This window comes from Brachionichthys hirsutus, chromosome 4 (assembly GCF_040956055.1).
Source record: "Brachionichthys hirsutus isolate HB-005 chromosome 4, CSIRO-AGI_Bhir_v1, whole genome shotgun sequence".
In the NCBI taxonomy this organism is placed as follows: domain Eukaryota; kingdom Metazoa; phylum Chordata; class Actinopteri; order Lophiiformes; family Brachionichthyidae; genus Brachionichthys; species Brachionichthys hirsutus.
Genome location: NC_090900.1, coordinates 2762736 through 2789517, shown reverse-complemented (window position 1 = coordinate 2789517; position 26782 = coordinate 2762736). Strand labels below are relative to the sequence as shown.

General features: G+C 42.7%; 3 protein-coding genes across 4 annotated transcripts; 1 reads left to right on the top strand and 2 right to left on the bottom strand.

Annotated features, from left to right (window-relative positions):
* LOC137917915 (aquaporin-3-like) lies at window positions 1-4222 on the top strand. Its single transcript, XM_068760648.1, has 6 exons — window positions 1-204; window positions 2214-2340; window positions 2542-2679; window positions 2782-2897; window positions 2998-3215; window positions 3305-4222. Exons 1-6 carry the CDS (start codon window positions 97-99, stop codon window positions 3501-3503), a joined length of 906 nt encoding a protein of 301 aa, XP_068616749.1. The 5' UTR covers window positions 1-96; the 3' UTR covers window positions 3504-4222.
* A 9156-nt stretch (window positions 4223-13378) lies between these two features.
* On the bottom strand, window positions 13379-16425 carry LOC137893199 (arrestin domain-containing protein 3-like). 2 transcript variants are annotated; one of them, XM_068738648.1, is made up of 6 exons: window positions 16160-16425; window positions 15685-15742; window positions 15442-15589; window positions 14711-14807; window positions 14230-14486; window positions 13379-13834 (listed from the first exon to the last, which is right to left on the bottom strand). In XM_068738648.1, the coding sequence occupies exons 1-6, from the start codon at window positions 16404-16406 to the stop codon at window positions 13388-13390; spliced, it is 1254 nt and encodes a 417-aa protein (XP_068594749.1). In that variant the 5' UTR covers window positions 16407-16425; the 3' UTR covers window positions 13379-13387. The 2 variants fall into 2 exon arrangements, with proteins under 2 accessions (XP_068594749.1, XP_068594750.1); XM_068738649.1 differs by having other exon boundaries at window positions 13613-13766.
* A 3522-nt stretch (window positions 16426-19947) lies between these two features.
* Window positions 19948-22841, bottom strand: LOC137893211 (arrestin domain-containing protein 3-like). Its single transcript, XM_068738660.1, has 6 exons — window positions 22586-22841; window positions 22356-22413; window positions 22063-22210; window positions 21770-21866; window positions 21174-21430; window positions 19948-21059 (listed from the first exon to the last, which is right to left on the bottom strand). The coding sequence occupies exons 1-6, from the start codon at window positions 22839-22841 to the stop codon at window positions 20436-20438; spliced, it is 1440 nt and encodes a 479-aa protein (XP_068594761.1). The 3' UTR covers window positions 19948-20435.
* Window positions 22842-26782: the final 3941 nt, after the last annotated feature.

The window sequence follows — 26782 nt, the reverse complement described above, 5'->3', positions numbered from 1 at the left end:
CCAGCTTCACAATCAGACAGGAAAACCCTCCTGCAGACGGTGTCTTCTCTCATCATCATCATCATCATCATCATCATCATCATCGAGGAAGCAAACATGGGCCGACAGAAGGTGTACTTGGAGAAGCTCTCTCAGTTCTTCCAGATCCGCAACATGCTGCTTCGCCAGGCCATGGCCGAGTGCCTCGGGACCCTCATCCTTGTGGTAGGTGATTTCACTTTGAAGATGTCCACCAGAATGAAATAGGATATTTAGAATGAAACATACCAACTGTCACATTTTCTTTTGATGTTGAACTATGATCAATCAGTCACAATTGAATACTAATTGAAAAGCATTTCTATGTTGCCATGTTTGAAGAGCAGTGAATGGGTTAGAACCCCTTTTAATTCACTTCCATGACACTCCTTGGGTTGGACAGGAGTGTCGCTCGTGTCTGCAAACAGAGCTGAGAGCAAACAGGGTGTCAGCGCCTCGCAGGCCAAATCTTCTTTACCAAAATATTTGCTTTGACGTGAGATCTAGGATCCTGGAGACGAACCGCGTGGCATCCCATTATCGCTCATGTGTGGAAAAGAACACACTGATATAGACGGCAAATAATATCTCGGAATCACAGGCATTTAACGACTTTAGCAAGTTTAAACAGGTCATTTGATGTTGGTTTGTCTTTACCAGATATTTTCTTGACACACAAAGACGAAATCTGATTGGATAATTTCTTGTCACCAAATATTGTTAGAGCTGGATCTGACAGGAAGCGGTCTGGCCACATTGTAAAAAAAAGTGTTTTAAAAGTACAAAAACAAGCTTAGCCGGACATTTAAGGCCTCTTTTAATGGTTTAACAATCGCAGCATCTGTGCTGACTTTAGATTCAGGAACAAATGAAGCATGAGGAGACGGTTTTTATCCCGGTAACTGCTGTTTTGTTCTCGCTCAACAAGCAGCTAGTCGTTCTAATAGCTTAAATATCTAAACAGATACCAAAGAGAGTTTTACATGTTCTGTGACGACAGGAGGGTGTGGCCCGGTCGGTCTGCAGGTGACACATGTCGATGGCAGCAAGGACAAGGATTGGCTACATAACATTGGTGCATTAATTAGTACGTCATTCCTGACATTGTTTAACTTCCTCTACTCGATAGCGACGTCTCCTCTTGGCAAAGTTAATCAAAGAACTCACCGGCTGCCACCGTGCGATGGCTTTGAGGGATGAGTAGCGGGTTGTGCAAATGGGAATCTGTTGGCATGCATTGATCTTTGGGTCTCGGGTCAAAAGGTCGTGGCCGGATCATTGAGTGGGAAATCCCCCGACTGATTCCAGGTCAGCAGTTGCTCGGCTCCTAAACAAGCTTCCCGACTGTGTTAAAAGCTTGAAGCGTCTGTGTGAGCAGCTGACTCAAGTTCGACCCATGTTGCTGAGGAAGGCGCAGTTAAAAGAACTACATTATGCCAGCGACACAGGTAGACGCTGGAATTCTTCCACAGCTGCTCCCGGCGTTCCGTGTTGCATTTAAATGAGGCCTCTCCGGGGGGAATGTGATCCAAGCAAGGATCGGCACGTTCTTGCTAATGGCCCATCATTTGTCATCCAATGCCTCTGACATTAAGAAAAAAACTTTATCGTCACAGACACAGTTCTAACACGGGTTGATTTTCTCTCTCTCTCTAATAGCCTCCTCAGGGCTGGAAAAGAGTTTAGACAACCCTTGATGACGAACTCCCCGCAGGCGCCAGGCCCTCTGAGTGCGGTTCCCTTTAGGCTAACCTCAAGTCCCGAGTCCTGCGGCCTGAAATGTGTCCTCATTAAGGGGCTTAAAGCGCAGCAGTCTCAGCGTGAACCACAGATATAGAGTGGCTATAGACATATACGTACACCAGCATGCAGAATGCACAGCACGGCGCCTGCTGGCGCTGCAGCTGTAGGCGGCACAGCCCTTCTATTTTTAAGGAGTCGGTTAACTTTTAACTTATTTTTAAGTCTTTTTAAGTCCTTCCCCAATCAAAGGCAACACTGAGCTGTGCATGGAGTCTACTGTCCCTCCGTGTCTACTGTGTCCCTACGGACACCGTAGAGCTCATTTAATAGGTCTTTGTTTTGTTCAGAAAAGCTGACGTTGATTGGATGTGTGCATCTCAAGATGTTTTTTTTTTGGGGGGGGGGGGGGGGGGGCGGTAAACAGGGTGTAATATTTTCTCCTCTTTCTCCAGATGTTTGGTTGCGGTGCTGTGGCCCAGCAGGTGTTGAGCAGCGGTTCCCATGGCCTGTTCCTCACTGTCAACTTTGCTTTCGGATTCGCCGCCACTTTAGGCATCCTGGTGTGCGGCCAGGTATCAGGTGAGCAAAGCTTTTCCTTGCTTGTTCTTATTTATTGCAATAAGTATATTGAGATCAGTGCTTTTCCCAGATATATTTAATTTGCAGGGTTAAGCACGCACACACACACACACACACACACACACACACACACACTGTGCGCTGCTTGCACACATAAATGTGTGCCTTCTGTCGACATTGATCACCACGTGTATTTTGCAGGCGGCCATCTCAACCCTGCAGTGACCTTTTCCCTGTGTCTGCTTGGGAGGGAGAGGTGGAGGAAGTTCCCCATGTACTTCCTCTTTCAGACAATTGGTGCATTTTTCGGTGCCGCTATCATTTTTGCCATGTACTACGGTAAGACGAGGAGTCAAATCAAAAATCAATTATAGAAGCGTGTAAAAGCATATGAAAGAATAAACGGTTTCATGCTCTTATTTGTTGTTTGCATTCCTCCAGACGCTCTGTGGGACCATCCTGGAAACTTCCACGTGACCGGACCCAATGCCACGGCCGGCATCTTCGCCACCTACCCTGGAAAACATCTCACCATCCTCAATGGCTTCTTTGATCAAGTAAGTTATTTCTTTTTTTTTATGTGGGATTTATCACACACTTTCTTTTTACTTCACAAATATGACAACTATCCCTGACGTGCACTTTTATTCAAAATAGATCATTGGCACAGCAGCACTCATTGTTTGTATTCTGGCCATTGTGGATCCGTACAACAACCCCATCCCCCAGGGCCTGGAGGCCTTCACCGTGGGCTTCGTGGTTCTGGTCATCGGCTTGTCTATGGGCTTTAACTCCGGCTATGCCGTCAACCCTGCCAGAGACCTCGGGCCACGCATTTTTACCGCCATAGCTGGGTGGGGCAGTGACGTTTTCACGTAAGCTACACAGATTTGAAGAGCTTCTCGATTCTCGAAAAACTTTAAAGCCATGTTTTGCTTAATGAACATTGTACACCTCCTTTCAGGGCTAGAAGAGGTTGGTTCCTGGTGCCCATTTTTGCACCCTTTCTGGGCGCCATCATTGGTGTGATGATCTACCAGTTCATGGTTGGCTTCCACGTGGAGGGAGAAGTGCGCGATCAGAAGCGCGCAGAGGAAGAAAACGTCCAACTCACGAACGTCACCGCCAACGACAGCCCCAAAAACACCAAAGAAGCATACTGAGTGTCTCATGAGGCATTGAAAATGGCACTTGAGCACAACCAGCATTTCTCCTTCCGGTTACAGCTGGTCTGGATATTTCTTTACATATTTCTTGTGAGAACAGACCGCTCTTTTCAATATCATCTATTTGTATTATATTGTAGAGTAACAGTCACGAGTAAGAGCAGAGGAGGAGAAAAAAAAACGCACGTTCAGAACCACAGAATTACATTAATTCTTATAATGAAAGTGAACATTTGGATCGTGGTGTCTGTAGCACTTCTGTTTTAACAGTATTGTGTACTTTAGTTGAATGGAGTTTTATTTACAGAGTTACAGACTGATAGAGATCTATCAAGACAAATGTGTTTAAAGTGCTCATTTCTAGGAATTTTGTTTGTAATTTGACAGGAAATGTTGAAGTTAAAACAGCTCTGTTATTTAGAGCTGACATGTGGTGGGGAAGAAACAACGCTGCCATCTGAAAGCAGCTATCTCTTTAAAAATAAAAAATCATTTAGCCCTGGAAAAAGAGCTAACACGGTATTATTCGGCAAGATGACAATTATTGCGATATTTCATATATATTTAATTATCTTCTTCTGTGTACAGAACTGTACATATTAACAACATATTAAGCAAAAAGCACGTTAACCTTGTAATGCTGATTGCACCTCTTTGCATGTATGTTGAGGGGAAATGCTTTTGTACTGATACAATAAAGGCTCTTTTTTTTTACATTGCAGAAGTGCAGCTTGTGTTATTGTCTTGCCGTTCATTCCGTCTGTCACAAATGTTTCTCGAGACCACAACAAAAGTGGATTGAGTGCATGCAAGAGTTCAAAAGCAGCACATTGTTGGCAAGATGTGTTTTTACAAACGCGCTTCCGAAATTCTCGAGATCATCGCAGCAGCGTAGCCCGACCATATTATACTCTTTTTCCACAAGTTAACACAGTTCTCAGACACTTGTATGAAATATCTGTGACAGACTCTGGTCAAAATAGGACAGGACAGCGTCCCTCTTTTCTGTCTCAAACAGCTCTGTCAGAAAAGCCTCTGAAAACAGAAACTACGTTCATTGCGTGCACACAGCGAATGTGCATGCATGTGCACGTTCCTCCTCTGTGACATCACAGGGAGAGATGTCTGCCAGACGCGTTTCAGTAGATTATTACAAAAGTACGCAAATGGTTTATTTTGCTGGTTTTGGGGTTGGCAATGACCCAAATGCACCATAAAAGTGAGTTTTTCATAAGATGTCTCCTTTAAGGGCGGCGCTAGATTACATTGCGGCCCGCAAAGGCAAAGGTTCTTCATCATTACGCAGCACAGAGCAGTGTTTTACAAAGCTACTATCGAGGACACACGTCATCCTCGAGCATACCTCCGTAGCCGCAGACCAGAGCTTGAGTAACATCAACCCTGGTTTTTCCTGCTGCAGAGGTCAGTTGGATGGAAACGTCCTACTACTTGGTGTTTGTCCAGCTCAAAACATTCACTGTCTTTGAGGAAACCTGCATCAAGGAGCAATTTTAGAGCTATCCTTTTCCTTATTACAAAGAAGGACAAGCATTAAAAACAATATGTCTGCTAGAATGCACTTTGGGAGTAGGCTTGCATACCTCCAGCAAAACCTATATAGCATTTATCACACAAAGTAAATTCCTTTAAACAGGAACCGGCACTGAGCATACCTGTAAAATCGCCATTATTTCCCCGAGGCGAGGGCAACCATGCCAGAGTTCCATCTAAACATTTGCACCTGGCTTGACTTCAGACTCGCTTTTACTGGGAAAAACATGCCATGTGGGAGAAGCCAACACAAAGAAGGAGAGATGTAAAGACAGAACGAAAGAGGGATGTTTAATGTTTTGCAGAGCAATAAACTGCATCTCTCACGGCTGATCCGAGCGTCTGCTTTCGACTGGGACCCGAACGGTCTGTTTTTTTTATTGAAGCATGAAACACCCGAGGGAAGAGTTGGGATCATGTGCGGCCCATGTGTGATAACAGCAGCGTTTCCTCTGAAGCTGCAGTGACCTTCAGGAGCTTAATGCTTCATATCCAGTCAAAAATAAACAATTATTCATGGCAGATTTAAAAGGAATGACAACTGGAGAGAAGTTTTAGATGGGAATATTTTGCCTATGCAAACTTTAAAGATATGGAGGATGCTCATAAATATGGGCTACTTTGAATGCATCTCCGTTTCTTCCTCTTGTGTTTTCCCTCCGGCACGACAATGTGGACGTAGGTGTATTCTTTATTTGTTCTTTACTTGTGTTTCCTACGTTTAAGTTATTGTTCTTATGTTCCATTTATTTATGTTTTAATCTGCCCATGTGCAGCACTTTTTGTCATCTACGGTTGTTTTAAAGTGCTTAATGAATAAAGTTGAGTTGAGAGTCACATCACTTAGCATTATAGTCTTGGCAGACAGGGTTTCTATCTAGAAGGTAGAATATGCTTGAGATTTCATGTGAAGTTTGTTTCATTTTCACTTTATTGGGCTTGCATTGGGCGCTGTCAGCATATTTAAAGTCATATAAACCTGCTCTACATATCTGTGACATTTGGTCTTTTTAGAGAGCCCCCACCACAATAAAATACATAGCTAGCTAGATATCTATTCTATAAGTTCAGCGCATCGATCACTTATTCAGAGCTGAAAACAAATCAGAGACACAAGTAAAGCATTTTCGAAATGGTCCAAGCCAAAGATCCTGTGAAACCAGATATTATGATCCACCAGGTATTGAGTCTGGTGAGTTAGGCCTCTCTCAGTCACACCTCTTAGTCATACAGGTGCTGCTCCCAAAATGCGTCTGCCTCACCTGCAGGAAGACTCATCCAACCACATAGAGGAGCTTCGCGTTATTTACACAATGCTATGCTAAGTCGTCTTTCATGTTTGATGTCAAAGGTATTGAGATACAAGAGGCTGTATGATTCAAAGAAGTTTAGTCTGAAGCTTTACAGTCACAAGCATTAAAAAAAAATCCAAATCAGAACATAACATGAAAATAAAAACCATAAAAGCAGTATCCTACTGATATGGCTTATGGGCTAATCAATATTAAACAATTGCAGTGTAGGAATCAAATCAAAATGAAAAACAAACAAACCCCCCATCTTTATTCCTTCAGGCATGCGGATGTTTTGGAAGGGCGTGGGATGCTGCCCATGCTGATGTTTCCAGGGTGCTGTGTGCTCCTCGTTAAACTTTGCACCCGCTCATTAGTGCAAGGCAGGAGTTATTGGGTGCTAGCTCTGTTACTTTCTCCGAGGCAAAATGCTAAAACATGTATTTAAAGAACACATTACAGGCCGGGCTTTAAAAATGCATGTGATATCAGGACTTATATACATCAGAGAAAGTGAGCTTTCTGGCAGCGGTTTGTACAAAGGCAAAGACCCTGGCACATAAAACGCAGGCCTTTCCCAAAAACAGGAAACCATCCTTTTGTTTCCCTGTTGTAGACGCCTCCTGCTGGGATGTTTCCGTGCCACAGGGTAAGACTTAAGTTCTCTGGAACTCTCATCACCACCTTTCATCTTCCATCTTCAACAGACTTATCTGCGATCACTGCGTCACGTCACTGTGAATTATCTGGCGTGATTACGACACGGTGCTTTTGTCGGCCTGCGAGCCCCATCCTCCTATTCAAATGTTGGAAAGGCGGCTTGTGAAAAACAAACGCTGGTACGTGCTTCATCGCTGCAAATTCGTCGCTACGGAGTTATTAATATGGGAGAAGTCGATTGTTTGTGTCCCAGTTTATTACGGGTTAATAGTTTACAAAAACAACTCTGGTAAAAACAAACAAGTACATTTTCCACAAATTGCTGGAAGCACATTTAGAAACAAAAACAAAACGTAAATGACAGCTGACAAAGCTATCTCCATCCAGGCTGATGAGCCTTTATCGATGTGGAGGGATCAAAATAATAGAAATGCAAACGCCAAGCCACAGAAAAAGTCGTGTTAAAAGCAGCTGTTTGCTTAAAGGAAAGGGCATTAGAAACGTAAATGTACTGGAATACATTCTGTACTCTCTATACTTCTAATCGTTCCTATTTAAAGAACGGTTTTCTTATCTGATGTCTACACTGTCCAAAAGTTTAGATTTGTCATGCACTTTAGTTGTACAGATTGTGGATAATATCATGGAAAATATAACCATCATATTCATAATTAATGTTTGACTTAATTTCCCTGTATATTGTCTTTTTGAGCCGCTGTGATGGTAAACTTTCCCCACCGAGGGTGTCACACCTTGAGGCGGGCCGGTGTCATTTCCCCCACTCTCTCTTTCTGCCTTCCCCTCTCCTGTGCTCCTGCCAATCAGTTCATTCCCATTACCTGTGCTCCGGCCATCACCTGCATGTCATCTGTCCGGACACTATTTATACCCAGCTCAGTCCTCTGCTCTCTGCCCGATTGTCAGTGATGCGTCCTACTCTCCAGCAATTCAGACCGACCTCCCGTGTACCGACCCTGCCTGATTCCTGGACTCTGCCTCTTCGCCTGCCCCTTGGGATCTGTCTGCTTGGCTGTTTGGATGTCCTGGTTTGTGACCCCTGCCTGTTTTTTGGACCTTCCCTTTGCCTGTCCCTTCGGATCTGTCGTGCGTTTGGGTTTTTTCCTGCCTCGGCCCATGACAGAGGGATCAATAAAGTTTGTCTTATCTTATCTAATCCGAACTACATGGTTACGAGGTAAAATACACACCAAATAGTACTGTATTGATATAGAAGCAGTGTTTTTAGCAACACACCACAATGAAGTTAAGTCTTAGCTGCAATATTTCCCTAAATTGGTCTATAAATCTTAATATTAAGCGTGTGAGTCCCGATGTTATTTGGCACAACATTACATTGAACATATATGAATACTGCCTGTGGCTTAAGTGAAAGTTGATGCTGAAACAATATATTGTGCAGCCCTTGTAAAGGGTGACCTAGGCTGACTCCAAGGCTGAGACGGTTTAGCTAACAATGCTAGTTTTTATCCGACCAAAGGCAAACGTTATTGGGTGCTTTGAGAAGCTCTGGCAGGGCACTCACAGTGAAAGATGTCTGAATGCTGAAGCATTAATATCAGTCCTTTCATTCAATAAGTGATCCCTCAGCGTCTGAAGTCGGGACTTTGTTACGCTGACCTTTCACAGTGCCTTTTATGTTCATGTGGCAGCTGAGCCTCAAAAATCCATCGGATATCAATCCCTGAACGTTCCTTTTGATGAAATAGCCGAGCGTAAAATTTGCTTATTGTTGTTTTGATAAAACTCAAAAGAAAACGTTTTTTTTTTTGTCTACACAACAGAAAACTCTTTTACACGCTTGCACAAACGCACCCACGTCAAAACTCACATGAACCACAACCTTCAGGCCTCGTACAGTGGGGTAACGGTGCCGTCCTTCCACTCGATCAAGATCTCTCCTCGCTGTAACGTGGGGGAGGAGTGCAGGAGGCGCATGGCGTGTTCTGTCAGGGGGGCTCTTTCGCTGGGAGCTGGGGACCCGGCAACTTTCAGCTCTGGTCTCGGAGTATACGACTTCAGAACACACACCACCTTCTTCCTTCTGGCTCAGAGTCAGCAGCACATGGTAGGCAGACACATGGTAGGCAGACACATGGTAAGCAGACGTTGAATATTCAGCCTCGTACAGGAGCCCAGCGATTCATGCTCTACTCCGCACACTCTCTTCATCAAATTATGATTTCTTTCAGATTTTATTTTAAAAATCTATGTTTTAAAATGAATTTGTAGGGGTTGGTTGATTTGGGTCTTTAATGCCAAGTGTCTTACCTGCCTCTATGGCAACTTATTTTGTTGTTAATTAGTCATTCTGTGACATCAAAATGTGGCCAAATGCCCTTCAAACATCAACAGAGATTAGAATGGTGCTTAAAATGTACTTTATTCTTTAGATCAAGCTTCAAAACGCATAAAATCAATAATAAAATTACATATAAAAAATATTATTGGATTTAAGATGCTGCTAACGGTCAGTTCTTTGCTCTTGTAGTGCTCATAAATTGACAAATTATCGCCTCCATAGTAAGCCTACATAAACGAATGACACTCACCTGTTAGAGTAAACATTGAGGATAATAATGACAGTACCCAGGAACAGAGCCAAAGAGCTCAGAACCAGCATGGTTATCTTCCAGCCCATCCCTAACCACATGTACACAAACACATGCAGATACACATCAAGTAACACGTCGTTCATTTCACACAAACCACAGCTCAACTTACTTTCGCTTTTAAGCTATGACTCTCGTTCCTGCATTAAGTTTGATTTATGTGATGACTCGGGCCTGCAGTTAAAAAATGCCTCTTGAAGCTCCTTTACAAACATCACAACAAACCGAGCATGAAGGTTTCTGTTACTCATTCATCCCCACCTAGTGGCGGGGTTGAAAAAGTAACACTGAATGACTGTGGAGTTGAACATTTCCACAAATAAGTCTCACCATGCAGAGGGTACATTCAATCTCTGATTGATTTCAGTTGACAAAACCTACCATAGCCCACACTGAAGAATATCATGGTGGGATCTGCAGGGGATTTGGTGCTCAGGGGTGAGAGAGGGTCACCCATGAGTGGATATATTTCTGTGACCGCAACACCCTTAATACTTTCAACTGGATAAAGAAACAAAAAACAAGCAAAGGACAAATCAGCCAGAAGCAAAGACCAGAACATTTTATGATGGGAGAATCAATAGTTGATAGACGGTTCATTCCCTCGGGCTAAGGCGTAGCACACTGCATGAACTGTCTGATCGAGATCTGGTTCAGAAGCTTATTTGTCTACAGTGACGGTTTATTCATTTATTGTGCCTTCATGTTTTTCAAAAAGGTTTCAAAAATGGATACCGAGATCCTGATGGTTGTATTTGTGCATGTTCATTCGTTAGGATAGAAGCTGATGTACGGGCAGCCTGATGTATCGGTACCATAAATGAGCGTCGCTGTTTCATGGAGTGGCTGATGGTGCTCCAAGAGGAGGAAAATGTCGATTGGTTAACAGAGCACTTAACTAGATTAGCTCCTCAGCCTGAAAGCAGGCACGTTGTAATCTAATAAACAAGCTGCGGCAAAATATATCATACAGCTGGTATCAGATACAGAACATAATCTGAGCACACCATACAGAGTGGAAAGAGGATATCCTGCTGGATTCATGAACCATGCTAGCTGATTATCAACAAAAAAGAAGCTAAAAAATAACAGGCTAACAAATGCTTTCCTGTTATTGACAACTAATTCTTTGTTTTTTGTCAGATATGTTTTAGTGCTAATATCATTGTTGTTGGGAGTTTAAGTTAGCAAAGCCACTGACCAATCACGAGAAATGTGTCCCTTTTATTAGAAACTAATACTATAGGAAGACATTCAGGATAATAATACTTGGTAATACTTACATGGTTCAGTCTTTCTTTGTACATCAGATGTGGCACTTGAGAAAACTCCAGGTTCCTGCTTCCCCAGGTGGTGGAGAGGTTGGTTTTGGTTATCTCTGCGGTCTCTCCCATAGCACAATGTCTTATTGTCAAGTGCCTGCCACCTGCCGCCCTGCTAAAAAAGGTGAGCACAAAGAAATTAGAGAAATTAGTGATCTTTGAATTTAACTACCGGTATTCTTAGAATTAAGAAAAACCAAATGCAATATCACGTAGGGTGTTCTGATTTTTTCTCAAGTCTTTATACCTGCTTATGTTCCCTTGAAAGGAAGACCAAAGTGGATTCTTGTGTTGCACTAAGGTGAAGCCCTCTTCCTTTCAAAGTGAGATGACCTTTCCTGGAACACATCCAAGCCTGGCTGCCGGCCTCTCTGCCCCGACCGACGTCCATCATTCCAGCAGCAGCGCTGAAGATGCAGGTCTTCAGGTGGACACCTTCATACTGTTCTCCTGATGCAGTCAGACACTCCCCAGTGTGCTGACTGCTGAGAGCCAAGCTCTCCGGGAGCCACTGCCATTCCTGTAAGGCTGAATGTGGGGCGCAGTCGGCCAGAGAAACTCTCCTTCCATTGGTTCCTTCCTGCACCTGCAGACATTTACCCAGCAGTTTGTTCTGAATCGTTAGGCCAGACACATCTGTGGAGGGTATGGGGGGGAGAGGTAAAGTAATTTACTGACACATTCACTCCAATCAATTATGGAATCACCGGTTCACCTATTGCATAAGTTTGGACTGTGGGAACTCGCAAACGCATAAGGAGAACATATTTAGTGTCGGCATCTCAACTTGCACTCCCTGTTACCTGGGAATGCCGCTGGAAGCCCCGCCCCAAACATCAACACGCGCCAGCGGCATCTCCGTCTCCTAGGCAACAGGGAGTGCTTGTTGAGATGCTGAGGCTACGTCCCCTCTCAGTAGAAAGGCTCCAACACTTCATGATAAAACAACGACACCACTTAAGCCCAAAACTCCCTTATTAAAATTTAGGAAATTCTTATAGCTGTTTTTATAACATGACATAACAGAATTCATCCCTAACCCTAGACTGGCATATAAAGTTATGCAACTAGCTGCCATTGTTTGAGCAGCTGAAGCTACAGGCAGAAAGAGAGAAAGAATGTCGGCGGTCGAGCAGCTCCATTTAAACGTGACTCGGCAAATTAGAACAACGTGTTTCTTTTTTCCTTTACCTTTGAAAACGACCAGAATGAGCACGCAGACACACCACAGCCTTCTTCCCATGTCGACGGTGACGGACTGAGAACCCCCATCCGGCACGGTTTGGATGCCTCCAGGCAGCAACAGGAGCAAGTGCAAGTGGGCGGGACTCCAGTCACCTCCTCCTCCTCCTCCTCCTCATCCTTTCAGGTCACGGGATTTGCTGGATAATATCCCAGCTTGCTATGGGTGAGAGCCGGGGTACACCCCGAATGCGTCGCCAGCACATTTGATTATTTATTTATTAGCTAATGTGTGACTCACACATGGCAGTCATGCACATATTGTTCATCACTATGGAAGGCAAGGGAATGTGTTTACTCCCAGTGCACTGAATCTCCATGGACTACCAATTAGCTTCAAAGAACATAAATCTGTTAAAAGGAGAGAACAATGTTCCCTCCTGCAAAGGACTGCTCACTTGTTACTGTGAGGAACGGGACAAAGTTTGGGGCCAGTTCGATCACGTGATGTTTTTCTCCGTGCACCACTAAGCATGTCAGAGACTGTACTGGATTTATCTCAGCCACATGTTCCAACAAGAAATGTAAGTATTTCTCAACCAAGAAGAAATCTTCTTTTGTTTGCTATGCAGTACTTTTTATAAACCTGTAAAACATGTGAGTTTTTTTTTATTATTATTAATTGTCACACCAGGTGCCAGCATAAAGTAGAAGTTGAGTAAAAGGGCAAGCAATGGCTGGTTGTAAATTGTGATGAGTAAATAAATGGCCTCTTGATGATATTATAATTCCCGATTTTAGAAGCAAGTCAATAAGATAGAGCCACACAAGGACTTTATTTATCTCCAAGATAAAGGTTCTCGCCACGCCTTGTGTATTTGAAACGGCTGTTATGTTTGTGATTATGAAGTGTGACATATTTATTTAATCGTCTTGATTGTCGAAGGACCAAACTCTTATACATTTCCCAGTAGCCCAGAGCAGCAAGGTGGGGGTAACCTCCTCTGTTTCGGGGGGAATGATTTGGGACTTTTTGCTTTCAAAACCTATCTTGCTTGTTTCTCTCATGCCACCACCTCCACCTTCAAGCTTGGCTATAGAAGAAAGCCAGATGAAGATAAAGTGCAATAATGTATTGTGCATTTGCATGAACATATAGATATTAACATTATAGCACAAAGGATAGAGCAACAATAAATAAATAAAAACTCAAATGTCATAATCGGCAGTCCACATTTTCAATATTATTTATTTTCTCGTTGAAGCTCGCTGTTTTCATCCGGCTCAGAGAAATCATTTGTGTAATTTAAATCAGGAAAAAGAGATTCATAAGTCGGAGGTGCTTCCTGAAACAGAGACGGGGCAGTAGGAGGCGGTGGTGGGAAAGCTGCATTAAATAAACAGGGTGGTGTGACCAGTTGTTGCCACTGATTGCTGAAACCACTTGCTGTGTTTGCATATTGTGTGGGATCCGGAGCTGGGTATCCATAATATCCTGGAACTCCGGATGTGGGATAAGGTTCAGGAGGGAAGGCAGGGGGAGGTAAGTCACTGTAACTTGGGGGCCCGACAGGTCCAGCTGGACAAGGCCCCACATTCTTACCAGGTTTACGAGTAACACACCTTAAAGGAACAATGATCAGTGGAAAGATCACAATTGGGTCAAAGCCAAAACTGACGTCCAGATACACCTGAAAAAATAAATAAATAAATAAATATATTAGTGAGTAAATTCTACCGAGATGAAAGCTTTTTGAAAAATGACCATTCAACTACTCATTGCACCACTTCTGCTGTAGCTTTGCACCATTAGCGAGTAGCTCGGAGGCGGTTGTTTCCCAGAGCCAGAGGAATATCAACATTCTGATAGCAGAAACAGTATCTGCATCAAAGTACATAATCAGTACATAATTTCGAGAAAGTCAGTGTTAGTCTAGGAACCTGTTTTTCTGTTCCCAGGCATTTTTGCATTTCCATAACTTTGCAGCACTTTGCAGGTTTATAGCAAACACTCTACATACGCCTGGTGAGTTACATACAGCACATGGATTAGAATGGACAAGACATAAGTGTTAATATCACATACCTTCAGGTAATGGTCAACTGAAATTATGTCGCAATTATGGACAGTGAGAACTGCGTCAATCGGAATCCTCATGCGGCAGGAAACGGTGTCTTCTGTATTCCCTTTGATCGTATCCCCGACCATGGTGCAAAGGCTTTGTTCGTGTGTTTTAGTGGAGGTTCTGGCCCTGAAGACGGTTTTCTGCAGCAAACTGAATTTGGGTCTAATTTTTTGGGAGTAGAAATTGCTGATTTTGACAACAATGGATAAAGTGTCACCTGTAGAAAAAAAACAATCATATAATTCACCCTAAAAAAATTCAAGCAAACCATTTACAATTTATAGACAAATTCAGATGTGACAGACATGCTGTAATTATAACCTGAACATAAACCAAGAGTAATAAAGCAAAGAGCAAAAGCTGTAAAGTTGTGCTTTCATCCAACAACACACGGTGCTTTTTTGCCGTGACTGTGATGCTTGTGATCTCTGGTAACTTTACCTTGCGAGCAAACCTTTTTGTCGACAGTGGCAGTCAGACGGATCTGTCCTTTGGAGAAAACCCCAAACTCTTTACGCACTGAACCCGTGTGGGGACACTAGAAGAAATCACATAGACAAACATGAATTCATATCCACTTCATGGCTGCACAACAAAGTCCAGGAGAAAACACAGCCGCCTCGCTATTAACCTTTGGATTTGGTGATTCTTGTGCACAAAAAGTGAACTCTTTAACGTCTAAAATGAATCCTCACTGACTATATTCAAGATGTGATTGTGTTGATCAAATCATTTTCAGCACTGACAGGTGTGGGACGTGACACACTCGTAAGTAGATGTTTGTACTTTACACCATTTTTCAAATTGCATATCACACTTCTCATAAAATCTCTGATTACTGTGGCTCTACATCGCTGCCTCCTCCCTTCTGACACAGTGCACTGTTCATATTTGCTCCTTGGCAGGCTTCATGTTCACAAAAAGCTCGTGATGTTTTTTTTTTTTCACTCGCCACTCCACTGTCTCTGAATCATGTGACTTATTTTTATACATATCTTGTCTTCCACAACAGTCGTAAGTCCTGCAGCATCTGTTTGCTATTTTGACCAAAGACAGTCGCAGATATTTGCATATAAGAGTCTTGGAACTGCGTTAACTTGTGGAAAAAGAGTATATATAATCCCATATATATATATATATATATCTTTAATTCCCCACAATGTCCCACCCACCATCACTTGGTTGTGAAGCAAAGAAGACTTTGGTGTAAAATTGAGCTCTTCTTGCATCAATGAAGGCAACCACCAGCTCCTGGAAATCTTTGCTTCAAGCATGTAGACAATCTTCCCATGTGGCCCCTTAAAAGAAGGCGGCATGTCCCTGCAAAACACAAGCGGCCCGTGAATACAGTTTGTCCTGAAAGCCACCAATGCTGCAGAATTTAACGTTTTTTAATGGTAGAAATTCTCGTTTACTCTTCAGGGATTTTAAGCTTGAATTTAAAGTGATGGCTTCCTTTGTGAAGTTCAGCACCTGAGGAACAAAGTGAGAAGGATTAACACCAGACAGAACATTTTGGACTCTTTTTTAATATATGACATTTTGATCTCTTTTGAGGTAAATCAAGAACACGAGTAGATATGTGAAATACTTTTCTTGTTTGGAGATTTAACAAATTACCCTATAATTAGCATATAATTATGTCGATAATATTCACCCAGGTGAATTTTGTCTGTGTTTCGTGCATTGATCCTATTTGTCTATTTATTATTTATTATAGATTATAGATTATGTAAATAAGTAACAGTAACAATGTACAACGCTTCACTTTACAATGCAAGCAGTCACTGATCCTCAAATTTCAACAAGTCAATAATTTAAACATCAATTTCGTCCAATTATTAAGATAAAGAAATAAACACAGAGACATCCCGTTACTTTCGCCCCTACCTTCTGGCACTAAATTTTCTTTTAATTTGAAATATCTTCTGTGCCCGCTGTAAGAAGTTTCCTCATCTCCGCCGCCCTCCGTCCACTCGACGCGCGCATCCCCCTTGACTTTCACCACAATGCGCTTCACTTTAACGCGCTTGGTCAAAGAAAAGGTGACGGATCCCCGGATGGTATCTCCTTCAGAAAGGGTTTTCCTGTTGTTGGGAATCGTATAAGTCAGTTTTAAGTCTTGTATCGGAGACATTATTTGAGACGCGGCTCCGGCTCTGAGTGCGCTGGTTCAAACATCCGCGTTTACGCACGCTGACAAGCTTTTCGGATCGTGACGCATGGATGGCGCTTCGCGTAAATATATTCAGCCTCGGCTCCGCCCGATGAGTGAATATACATGTTATTCTAATAAAGCATACTTATTAATATTCCCGCATGCACGCGCATATTTAATTTTGACTAAAGTAACCCACCTCTCATTTTATACAGTTAAAAGAAAGGCACGCGAAATGTTCATTATTATTTAGGCCTGTCTATAAGTGTTATTAGTGTTATTAGAGAATAGTATTATTCTGATATTAAAACTTAAGGTAGAATTCAGAATACAAAAGTGTTTTTTCATCTAATGATTCGTGGAGACACAAATGTATTAAATTAAAGGAGGTCATTTCAAGTTAACCAAAAGGTAATTCTTAAATTATTTTGAAGAAACCAACTGCCTTAATCCTCCTATCCCTGAGGTGAATTTGACCACATTCAATGATTATCATAAAATAAATTATTGCCTGTTTTACGTCATATTTAATGCATTTTCCTTGTTAGCCCCAGATGGCTCAGAGCCTCCAGCTACACCTTCCACACATAGAGCAGCACCATCAGCTGTCACAGAGATCCTCAGCAGAGACTCTGTCGAGAGGACCTGAGCAATGATGTTTGATCTTTGGTGGTGGGGGTGGGGGTTATGACCCCGGGTCATTTATTTGTGATTCTGCTGTTCTGTTCTGTTGTTCCTCCCTGCCTGAGGGTGGTGCTGCCACCCTTAGCGTGTTTTTCTTTCTCCAGGTGCTGGCTGCTGATTGGCGGTGCTGGTATTAAATGGTCGCTGCCTGAGCTCTTGTATCACTTTTCTTGGCCCTACCCCAACCGCACCGCGCTTTGTTGACCTGTGTTAAATATGAGTAATTGTGATGTTAGTTTGAGTAATTGTGACGTTGGTTTGAGAGTAATTGTGACGCTTGTTCAGCAGTCCCGGTAGCCGTATGGGTAGCTCTTTTTTGTTAAACCCTTTGTTCGCCTCTTTATTTATAGGGCGTCAGGTGAGTGACCTGTGTTTTCATTTTCTTTTATTTTGGATAGGTAAGTTAGTTATGGAGGGTAGATTGTTTTGTTTGTTGTTTTGGGCCACGCCCACCCTGGAGCCTATATTGCTACCTTCTTTCCTTTGTTGAGTGTTAAATAAAGTGTATTTTGTTGGACCGCAGCTGTGTGGCATTGGTCGTCCTTGGGAGTGGGGAAAGAGGGGAGCAAATCCTCCATGCTGTGACTGAAACCAGGAAATAAGTACCGGGAAAAAATGTGAGTTTACTGAACCTCCTGGTAATAAAAACAGGACCAAATTAAACAATTGAATACCATCTTTAATACAAATGCATGTACCTGATTGTATACATTCAGGGATTTTTTTTATATTAAACTTAATGATGTGGAGGTCTCAAACTCATGCATGAAACATGATGCACTTGACATTACAGGGTTAAGGTGACAAGTGAATTGGTGAGATGTAGGGTTGGCGTGCTAGGCCAAAGTTCATGCTGGAGTGGAGTGGGTAGAAGGAGCTGCACTGCAGACAAGCAGGTAAATAGGCGTGGCAGGCAGGTAAAACCCAGAGTTCAGCTTAGTTTAGGTAAACAGGAAAAATGCCGAAAGCTCAGGTCTGCCTCCGGCGTGTTGTAAACTTAATGGTTTGGTTGGTGACAAACGGGAGGCCGACAAGAGCAGAGTTAAAAAGCAGAAACAGGAGAAATGAGGATGAGGAGCAACCACTGCTACTACTAGCACAGCAGAACTAGTAGAATCACTCCTGTTTGATATGTGATGCTTGTTTGGATAAAATTCAGAAAGATGAAGCAACAATTTCTTTTTAAATTAAAAATGGTTGCAATTTAACGGAGACACGGCAGATATTCTTGTTGAACATTGAAAAATAACTTTGGGGAAAGTCAAGGAGAAAGATATAAACAGTCATGCATGTGCTGACCTCACACTGGTCGATGAGTCATAGTTACTGCTTCACATGTTGCTGCAGCGACATGAAAGAAGCATGCGAGAGTTTTAATGCCACATGAGTCAGATAATGAGCTGCGTTTATTTGATCATTTAAAATAATTTTGCCTTCATTCAACATCTTAATAAAAACGTTTGGGTGACAGACAGTTCAAACAAAGCCAACCAGCACTGCCCAGGGTGCAAAAAGAAGAAAGGTGCTCTTAACTCATTGAGTGCCAAACATTGTCAGCTCAGCTATATGCCGAGTGCCCCAGTTGTTGCACATTTGTATTTATAGTAAATATTATTTTTGATGACTATGCAAACACCAAACCTACCAGAATGAAAGAGAAAAGTATCTTTTTTTATCAGGAAAAAAAAAGTCTGTTCCCAACATTTTTACCCTCGCCGAAGAGGAGGCGAGGGTATTGCAATTGGGTGCGTTTGTTTGTCTGTCTGTTTGTTTGTTTGTTTGTCTGTCCGAGCGCATAACTCAAAAACTAGTAACCCAATCGACTTGAAATTTTTACACAAGCAAGGTTCTGTCCGTGGCTCGGTCCTCCCCGAGAATGGCGTTGATCTGGATCTGGATCCAGATTCTAGAATTATTTTTACATCTGGAATTGTGCCTGTGCTGTAAACTGCCACTTTAAGAGGGAGGGACACGAATGGCATGATGGGAAAAAGAGTCCAGAAGGAGTCTTGTAGTACGTTCCGGAGCAGCAAGCTAGAGCAGGTTTGGCCCCTCTGATCCGGAAGCCCTGTTTACTGTCTCACAAGATCGAATAGTCTTTTGGAGGCGGGGTCTGCAATCTCTGATTGTCGTTTTCTAGTTCATTCTGGAGTTATTGGCCGTTGAAGAGAGGCAGGTATCAATGTCAGGGTTGGCAGTGAATGTTATATAAAACCCTCTTTAGACGTGAATGGCACTCAAAGAGTTAAATTATCTTGGCAAGTAACAGATTAGGTTATTCAGGGATTTATTTGACCCCCCCAAAAAAGACCAAAAATGCAAGATGACACCATTGAACAGATTTTGATAAGAAAATGTCGTTATTTAAATCTAAAATGAAAAGTGATTAAGAAGACAAATACAGGAATGAGTGACTTCCTTCGGAGGCGGCTTGTCGGATGCCCACCCACCTTGAACTTGAGCCGACCATGTTTGAAGAGGACATTTACTACCTAGGACGGAAGCTCCCCTGTCAAACATATGGCAATTTCCTTTAGAGAACATCCTTTTTTCTACTGAAGCCACATGGCGTGATGAATTGATGAAACAGGAAGGACGGTTGCTTTTAATCCTCGACACTTACAGTTCAAACTGTACCGTTATTACAAAAGGCTGGGAGGGACTTTACTCTCACTTCTGATCTAACCTGCAGATCACTGTGAGGACAGCCAGAAAATGATCCATAAATGATTCAAATAAAATATTGATTGATTGATTGATAGGTAAGGTATTCCCAAAAAAACTAGGTGTAATCACAGAGCCATGAATTACAGAGAGAGATTCAGAAACGCTCGTTCAAATCATTCTTTATTGAAATGAAAGACTGGCAAATTGAGAGTTGGGCAAATCCTGCGCGTAAAATAAGACAGTAACAGCCTGTTTACCTTTAAACTCGACAGAATTGAAAAAGTAGAGAAAATATATCTTTGGCCTTTTAGTCGATTGCTGTAGTTGCAGAAAATAGTTTTATTTTCTTGATACAAAAACAACTCAAGAGTTAGCATTAAAAAAGAGCGAGTTAGAGAGAGCAGGTTTACATCAGAATACTGAAATGACCTACGGTCTACTCTACAGGACACTTGAGTGAAACAAGGCATGTAACAACTACTGCACACATATATTATATACATTTATATATATATATATATTACATACAAAAAGCACATTTTGCAACCAATACATTTCAAAATTTTAAATTCACATATTCAACGACGCAAAATAAGTGCTAAAGACACATGTTGGGTGACTGAATATTAAAGCAAACATGAAGTAATTCAACACGTTCTATTTGTTACCATCGGGGTTAGCCGAAGACGGGAAAAGAAGTGAATATGCCGGAGGAGCTTCATCCGTCTGAGACAGGAAGTCCGGCGCTGAAGGCAACACGTTGTACGCCGGAGCTGTTGCGGATATGCTCGACAGTGGAAAATACGGGGGGGGGTTAACCTCTGGGGTGGACGGCGGCGCGTGAAATCTCGGGGCAGTGGGTGGAGGGTGAAGCACCGACGACGACGATGATGAAAGTGGATATCCGTACGGAGACGCCTGCCGAGGCATCGCGTTATTGTAGCCCCCGCTGACGTGTGCTGGCTGAGCGGGGTACTGAGGCGGGGGCGCTGAACTACTTTGGGCCCCTGGGTGTCTGTAAGGATAGGGGCCCACATCCCCTGCAGGGGGGGCGAAGCTGCTGCTGCTGCTGCTTTGTCCCCCAAAGGCACCTGCTGGATACGGAGCCATAGCCATTGCTGGGGGAGCGAAGTCGCTGCTGCTGCTTTGGCCCCCAAAGGCCCCTGATGGATAGGGACCCGCAGCCCCACCTGGCTGAGGGCCGGGAGCCAGGTCGGGTGGGAAAATGGTCACGGGGAAAACAACCTTTGGATCGGAAGCTAAGCTGATGTCCAGATAGACCTGGGAGCAAAACGTGGTTGTGTTAGCAGGCGATGCTACATTAGCATTAGCACACAATGGTTAAAATCAAGCAGCAAAATACAATGGTGCACTGACGCCCCCCCCGCTGCTTACCTTTAAATGGTAGTCCACTGAGATGATGTCACAGTTCTGGATTGACAGACATACATCCTGAGGAATCTTCATGGCGCAATTCACCGTCTTCTGCGTTTGGCTCCGAATGCAGTTGTCAACCATCTTTTGGACGACGCACTCCTCGCGTTTGGTGTTGCCCCGGGCCCGGTACACCACGTCCTTGATCAAACTGAATTTGGGCTTCATCTCACTGGATGAGGAGTTGTTAATTTTTGCAACAATCGCCACAACGTCGCCTATAAAGAGAGGGACAAATTACGATCAATGTGGCGTAAATGCGCCATGTGCAGTGGGCCCCAGAACATGTATAAATGAGTCTAAATATTAAAGACGGCTATGCACGTCTCTGCAGCTGTTTTTCCCGTGATAATATATCAAAATTGTATATGTCATTTCTTTCTTTCTCATTGGCAGAAAAATAGGCAAGAAAAAAAACAAAAACAAATGTAGCGCCCTCTTTTTTTTTATTTCATTTACAAGATATCGGTTATGAAACTATGAAAAGAAAAGCCTCGGCCTCAACGGAACGCCTTTCATCACTTGGACCTACCCTGTTTGAAGAAGAAATGTACTACCTGGGGCGTACGCTCTCCTGTCAACGATGACATCCATGTGCACATTTCCTTTAGAGAAGAAACCCATCTCTTTGTCTGCTGAACCCACATGGCGGGTCTAGAATTCAACAAACAGGGAGAACAGTTACTTTCAGTTCCATGATTCAGACAAGGCTAGGCGTGATTTAATTGCCTTTAAATCTGTACTGCAGATCATTGTAAAGACTCTTGCTTCCAAATAATGACTCGGACATAAAGCACTGCGACATATAAACCATGAAGTCAGAGTTCAGGGCTTTCAGTGTTTCACAAACCATCAGAGCCTGAAGGTTTGGAAAGGACTTGGTGACAAAGCAGAGCTCCCTTTCCACCGTCCGATCAATTCTCCAGCTCCTGGAAAGTTTCGCCTCCAGGATGTAGACGATCTTTCCATAAACCCCCCTGAAGGATGAAGGCATGCTCCTACCGTGCAGAATCAGATTAATGTCGAATCCCAATTAAACACTCGCCAGCCTTACACGTCTCTCTCTCTCTCTCTCTCTCTCTCTTTTTTTACACTTAAAAATGAAAATAAATGGCTTTAAAATGTGAATATCTTTCGACTTACCCATGTGGTATGTTGATGGTGAATTTGTAGATGTGGGTTCCTCTGGGAATTACAGTGTCTGACATGACAATTAACAATCAATCAGACAATTGTATTTTCACTTTATATCACTAAAGGAATCTAATAATAATAATAATAATAATAATAATAATAACAATAATACTAATGCTCCCGGCGTACTTTGACTTTTACAACATGTTTATTCACGCGTCACTAACAGGAAGTCTCACCCTTGCCATTCTCCGCGATCAGAAACTGCTTCACTTTGAAGTATCTCGTGTGCGAGTTGTACGAGTAGGTTCGATCCCCCCTGCGGGTCGACCAGTGCACGTTGGCGTCTCCTTTGGCTTTGACGCACAGGCTCTCCACCGGGGTCTCCTTCAATAAGGCCAGCGTTACTCTGCCGGTCAGAGTGTCCCCCTCGGAAAACGTCCCGCGTTCGTTCAGCGCGTCGCACGTCATCGTCAGGCTTTCGATCGAAGGCATCGTGTCGGAGAGTGAACGAACGCTTTACGTCAAAAGCAGCAGTACAAACATTGGATAGATGTAGTTTCTTGTTGCTGTGTCTTGTTTTGCAATAAAAATGGCCCCAACCGCGCCTGGGCTGGGGAGGGGGCTGAACAAGTCCGCGTCCAGCCTGCCCAGTGAAGCCAGTACACATGACTGGGAGGGGGCGAGGCTGCAAGCGGGTCTATTTATGCAATTATATTATTGCATATTTTTGGACAAGAGGAAAAATGTTTTATAAATATATGACTGCAAGAGTTATTTTTCTTGAACCTAGGGGGCGGGGAGGGGGGGGGGGTACAAAGTGACGTCCGTGTTTTGCTGGGAATTATGGGTAATCTTTGATAGGCGGAGATAATTAGTTGTTTAAATATGTTCATATCGACGGGGGCATATAAATCTAAAACGTTCACGGAAGTTCAAAAGGAAATGTAAAAAAAAAAATCCGTGGGTGGGGGGGGGGGTGTTTTGTATTCTGTCTTGGGGCGTTTCCCAACACGCCCAGTGAAGTCTGATCAAAGACCTCTACTGACACCGAGTGTACAAAACAGGAACTGCAACGTCACTACTTGGCTTGTCGGATGTCTTTTGTACTTTGTTCAAACTAAGGCTTAATAATGTGGGATCATTGCAGGCTTTAGGATTCATCCGCGGGACATTTTGTTTTCCAGAAATTGATTGAAAGTATGAAAGAAGCAAAAACTCTGCAGCTTCCAATATGGAGTTGTCCAATCTCTCATTTAATTTCATGTCGGGATTTGCTATGATTTGTGCTTTTATAACGGATTTACGTTTACATTAATGCAATCAGGAACATTTCACACACGTGTGTAGAAACCGAGGCGTGGCCTCTGATTACAGTCACCTGTCAGAGGTGGAGCCATTCCGAGCGGCGTCACATTGGACCGAACCGGTAGGCTGCTTCTCTGTGGACTGTAAGTCATTTTAAAGTTTTGTTTTTTTACTCCGGTATAATACAGTTTGACGTGTATGTTTTAAAAAACTAACCCTTTTATTCAGCAACCCAGCGACGTAACGTGGGCGTGGCGGTACTGTGGCGTTTGTTTATTTTTTAATTCAAGTGACTTTTGTATTCAAGTCCTATAACTTTACCTTTCTGTCTTTTTTTTATGGATAGTAAATGTATTTATTTTTTCTACAGTCTATTACTCGCACACCTAGCCGTAGCTTTACGTGCATGGTTGATTATTATGGATTATTAGTGCCTAAAGTAATCTTAATTGATTAAAAAAAAAAAAGAAAAACACCGCCATCTTAAGTTCGAATTTTCAATTGGAAAGAAAACAAATTGGAACATTTAAATGGTTTTCAAAATGGAATGGGCTACTGTGAGGAACTTGAAACGGTTCGTATGATCATAAACATCTCCTAAAAATATTGGCTTGATTAGTGTAAGTGAAGCGTTTGGGGTCTCGATTTCAGGTCAAAGTGAGTCTAAAGCCATTCTGCATAGCCTATTTAGGCACGTCACGCAGTTTAATATGTTCACAATGTTGCTTTGTTTGTTTATCTGTCAGCAAGGATTACAGATTGGATTTACTAAATGCACTTTTTAGAGGGCTATAGTGCCAGGAACAATCTATTAGGTTTTCGGTGATGGTCTGGATTGTCGTTAATAATCATACTGGATTAGCTTTAAACTGCAGAGATTTTAATTCTCTGTGTGCTGCTATTTTTTATTTTATTTTATCTCCAAGTAAAAGTTTCATTCTTTTCCATTTTGCTGACAAATATGAAAAAGAACCTGAATCTGGATCCATACCTGACTTGGCCTCATGATAATAAAATAGTTCCTCCGTAACTCAAGAACCTCAAAGAAAGAAAAACGGAACTCTCGCCTCGGCTTTTTGAGATCTCTTTTGGTTTGAACAGACGGACTGACAGTTCATTGTTCGACTCTGGGTTTGTTTTTTTGTGCACCGCTAACGTCGCTAAGAGACTCTTTGTCTGTTTCAAAGTTGGCCCTAATTTACACAAAGACCTGGGCTCAGTCAGGTGGTGCGCTGTCAACAGACGGCGCTATGGCGATGGTTACCATGCCAATACAGAGAGTTCTGCTAGGGGAGGAGGGGGGGAACTGAAGCCAGGGCTACAACCAATGTGAGGTTTGTTTGTGCATTTGTTCTGAGTTTCTGCCCAAACTTCTGAAGAAGAATATCAACAGCAAGTTTAGGGGGAAATACTTTCTGAAGGAAAGTGTAATGTGTTTGCGTTTCCATCATCATATAGATGACCAATTGCTGAGCAGCTCATTCCCCTCCTAATTAGATTTACACTGTCCACCTGGTGATCTGGATCATCACCAAAAGGTTCTAAACTGTTTTTGGTATCTTGATACACCAACCATGAAAAGTGAATCAGAGTTGATGTGTATTTTTAACAGAGTTTGGGATCCATAAATGGAGTTTTCATTGTTAAAATGTCAGTTTTTCTCAACGTCATTCTGGATCCGATGCACGTTCTACCTCTTCCGTGTAACATTTCCAGGATATTCATAATGGAATCCTGACCAAAAATGTCCAACTCCTCAATTCTGCCAAATGTGGCACGCTTTGCAAAATGTTCTTTCTTGAATAATAGAGTTTGGTTTGAAAAGTCTCTTGGTATAACTTATTGAGAGCTGCTATCTCTTCCTTTGTAGAAAATGATGGCAGCAGCTCAAATGCCAATCAGAGGGAGGGGGGTGGGGGACGAGTAACTTTGGCAGAAATATGAAAGTAATTAAGAGTGTAAAAAAAAGTGAACAAATCAAATCCGGCTTAGGGCCCTCATTAAGCCGAGGACAACCCTGCGTGCTTTGAAACTCATCTGCATAAAGCGGAGCTGAAGCTGGCTGTGCGGCGGCGCCTGATAACATTTGTCCATTATGGGCTGCGGTGGGCCATCTGCGGCGCAACAGCAGCTGCGGCTGCATGTAGGCCTCATTACTGCTGCGCCGCTTCGTTTGGAATATTTCTTTGAAACTTATCAACAAATAACTGATGGCGATCGGTCGCTGCAGAATGTGAAATGTGACGTGGAGCTAGCATGCTAAGGTAAAACTGAGCCCTGTACTAAAATGACTTCTTTTGTAATTGATCTATTAATGGGAAAGACTTAAATCACAGCCCTCAGTGGAAGCTCATTAATCTCTGTGTGTGTGTGTGTGCTCCTGGTTGGATAGGTTGTATCCCTGCATTGGGGGGGGGGGGGGGTTCCTTGGTCAGATCCAGTCTTTATTAAGATTAATGAACATCTTGACATTTTTAGTCCTCTGTCTGAATCGATAATTTTAATACTCACGAGGGCCAATGGGGATCTAAGCTCGCAGAACACACATTGTAGCCACAGGGTGCATGTTAAATGTCCGAGTGGTAATCAATGCAAAGAAATTAGCTATTGATCTCTTATAGTTTTTTAATAGGTTATTTATTGGTTTGCTCTTTCGTAAAAAAAATGCCAATATCATTCGGATGGGATTGCACCGCCAACGTTTTCTACAACGTGAGCATATGTCTGGGTGCGCGTGCACACACACACACACACACAAAAGGTCTCTCTGTGTGTGTGTACGGTTGCATTCTAATTTGCAGTTCTTTTTTGAAACAATCGGGAGAGTATTGGTGGTCTGAGTCTGATTCGCAATTCATTTGCAAATACTTCCGATTGGTTTTATGGAGGCTTAATACTGAGTGGATGACGTTTAAATAAATCTACAGCGAACAAATATTTTCTTTTTTATTGTTTCTTTTTTTTCTGCACCCATTTCTTCACTGGAAAATTTGCCGCTACTATAAATGCTTGAGCACATGAATATGGTTTCTATCCGGTGTCCAGCTACAACAGTCCGTTAGATTTTTAATAGCAATCTGGACATGCTAAAATGCTCCAAGGATCTATACTTGCACAGCGAGTGCGAT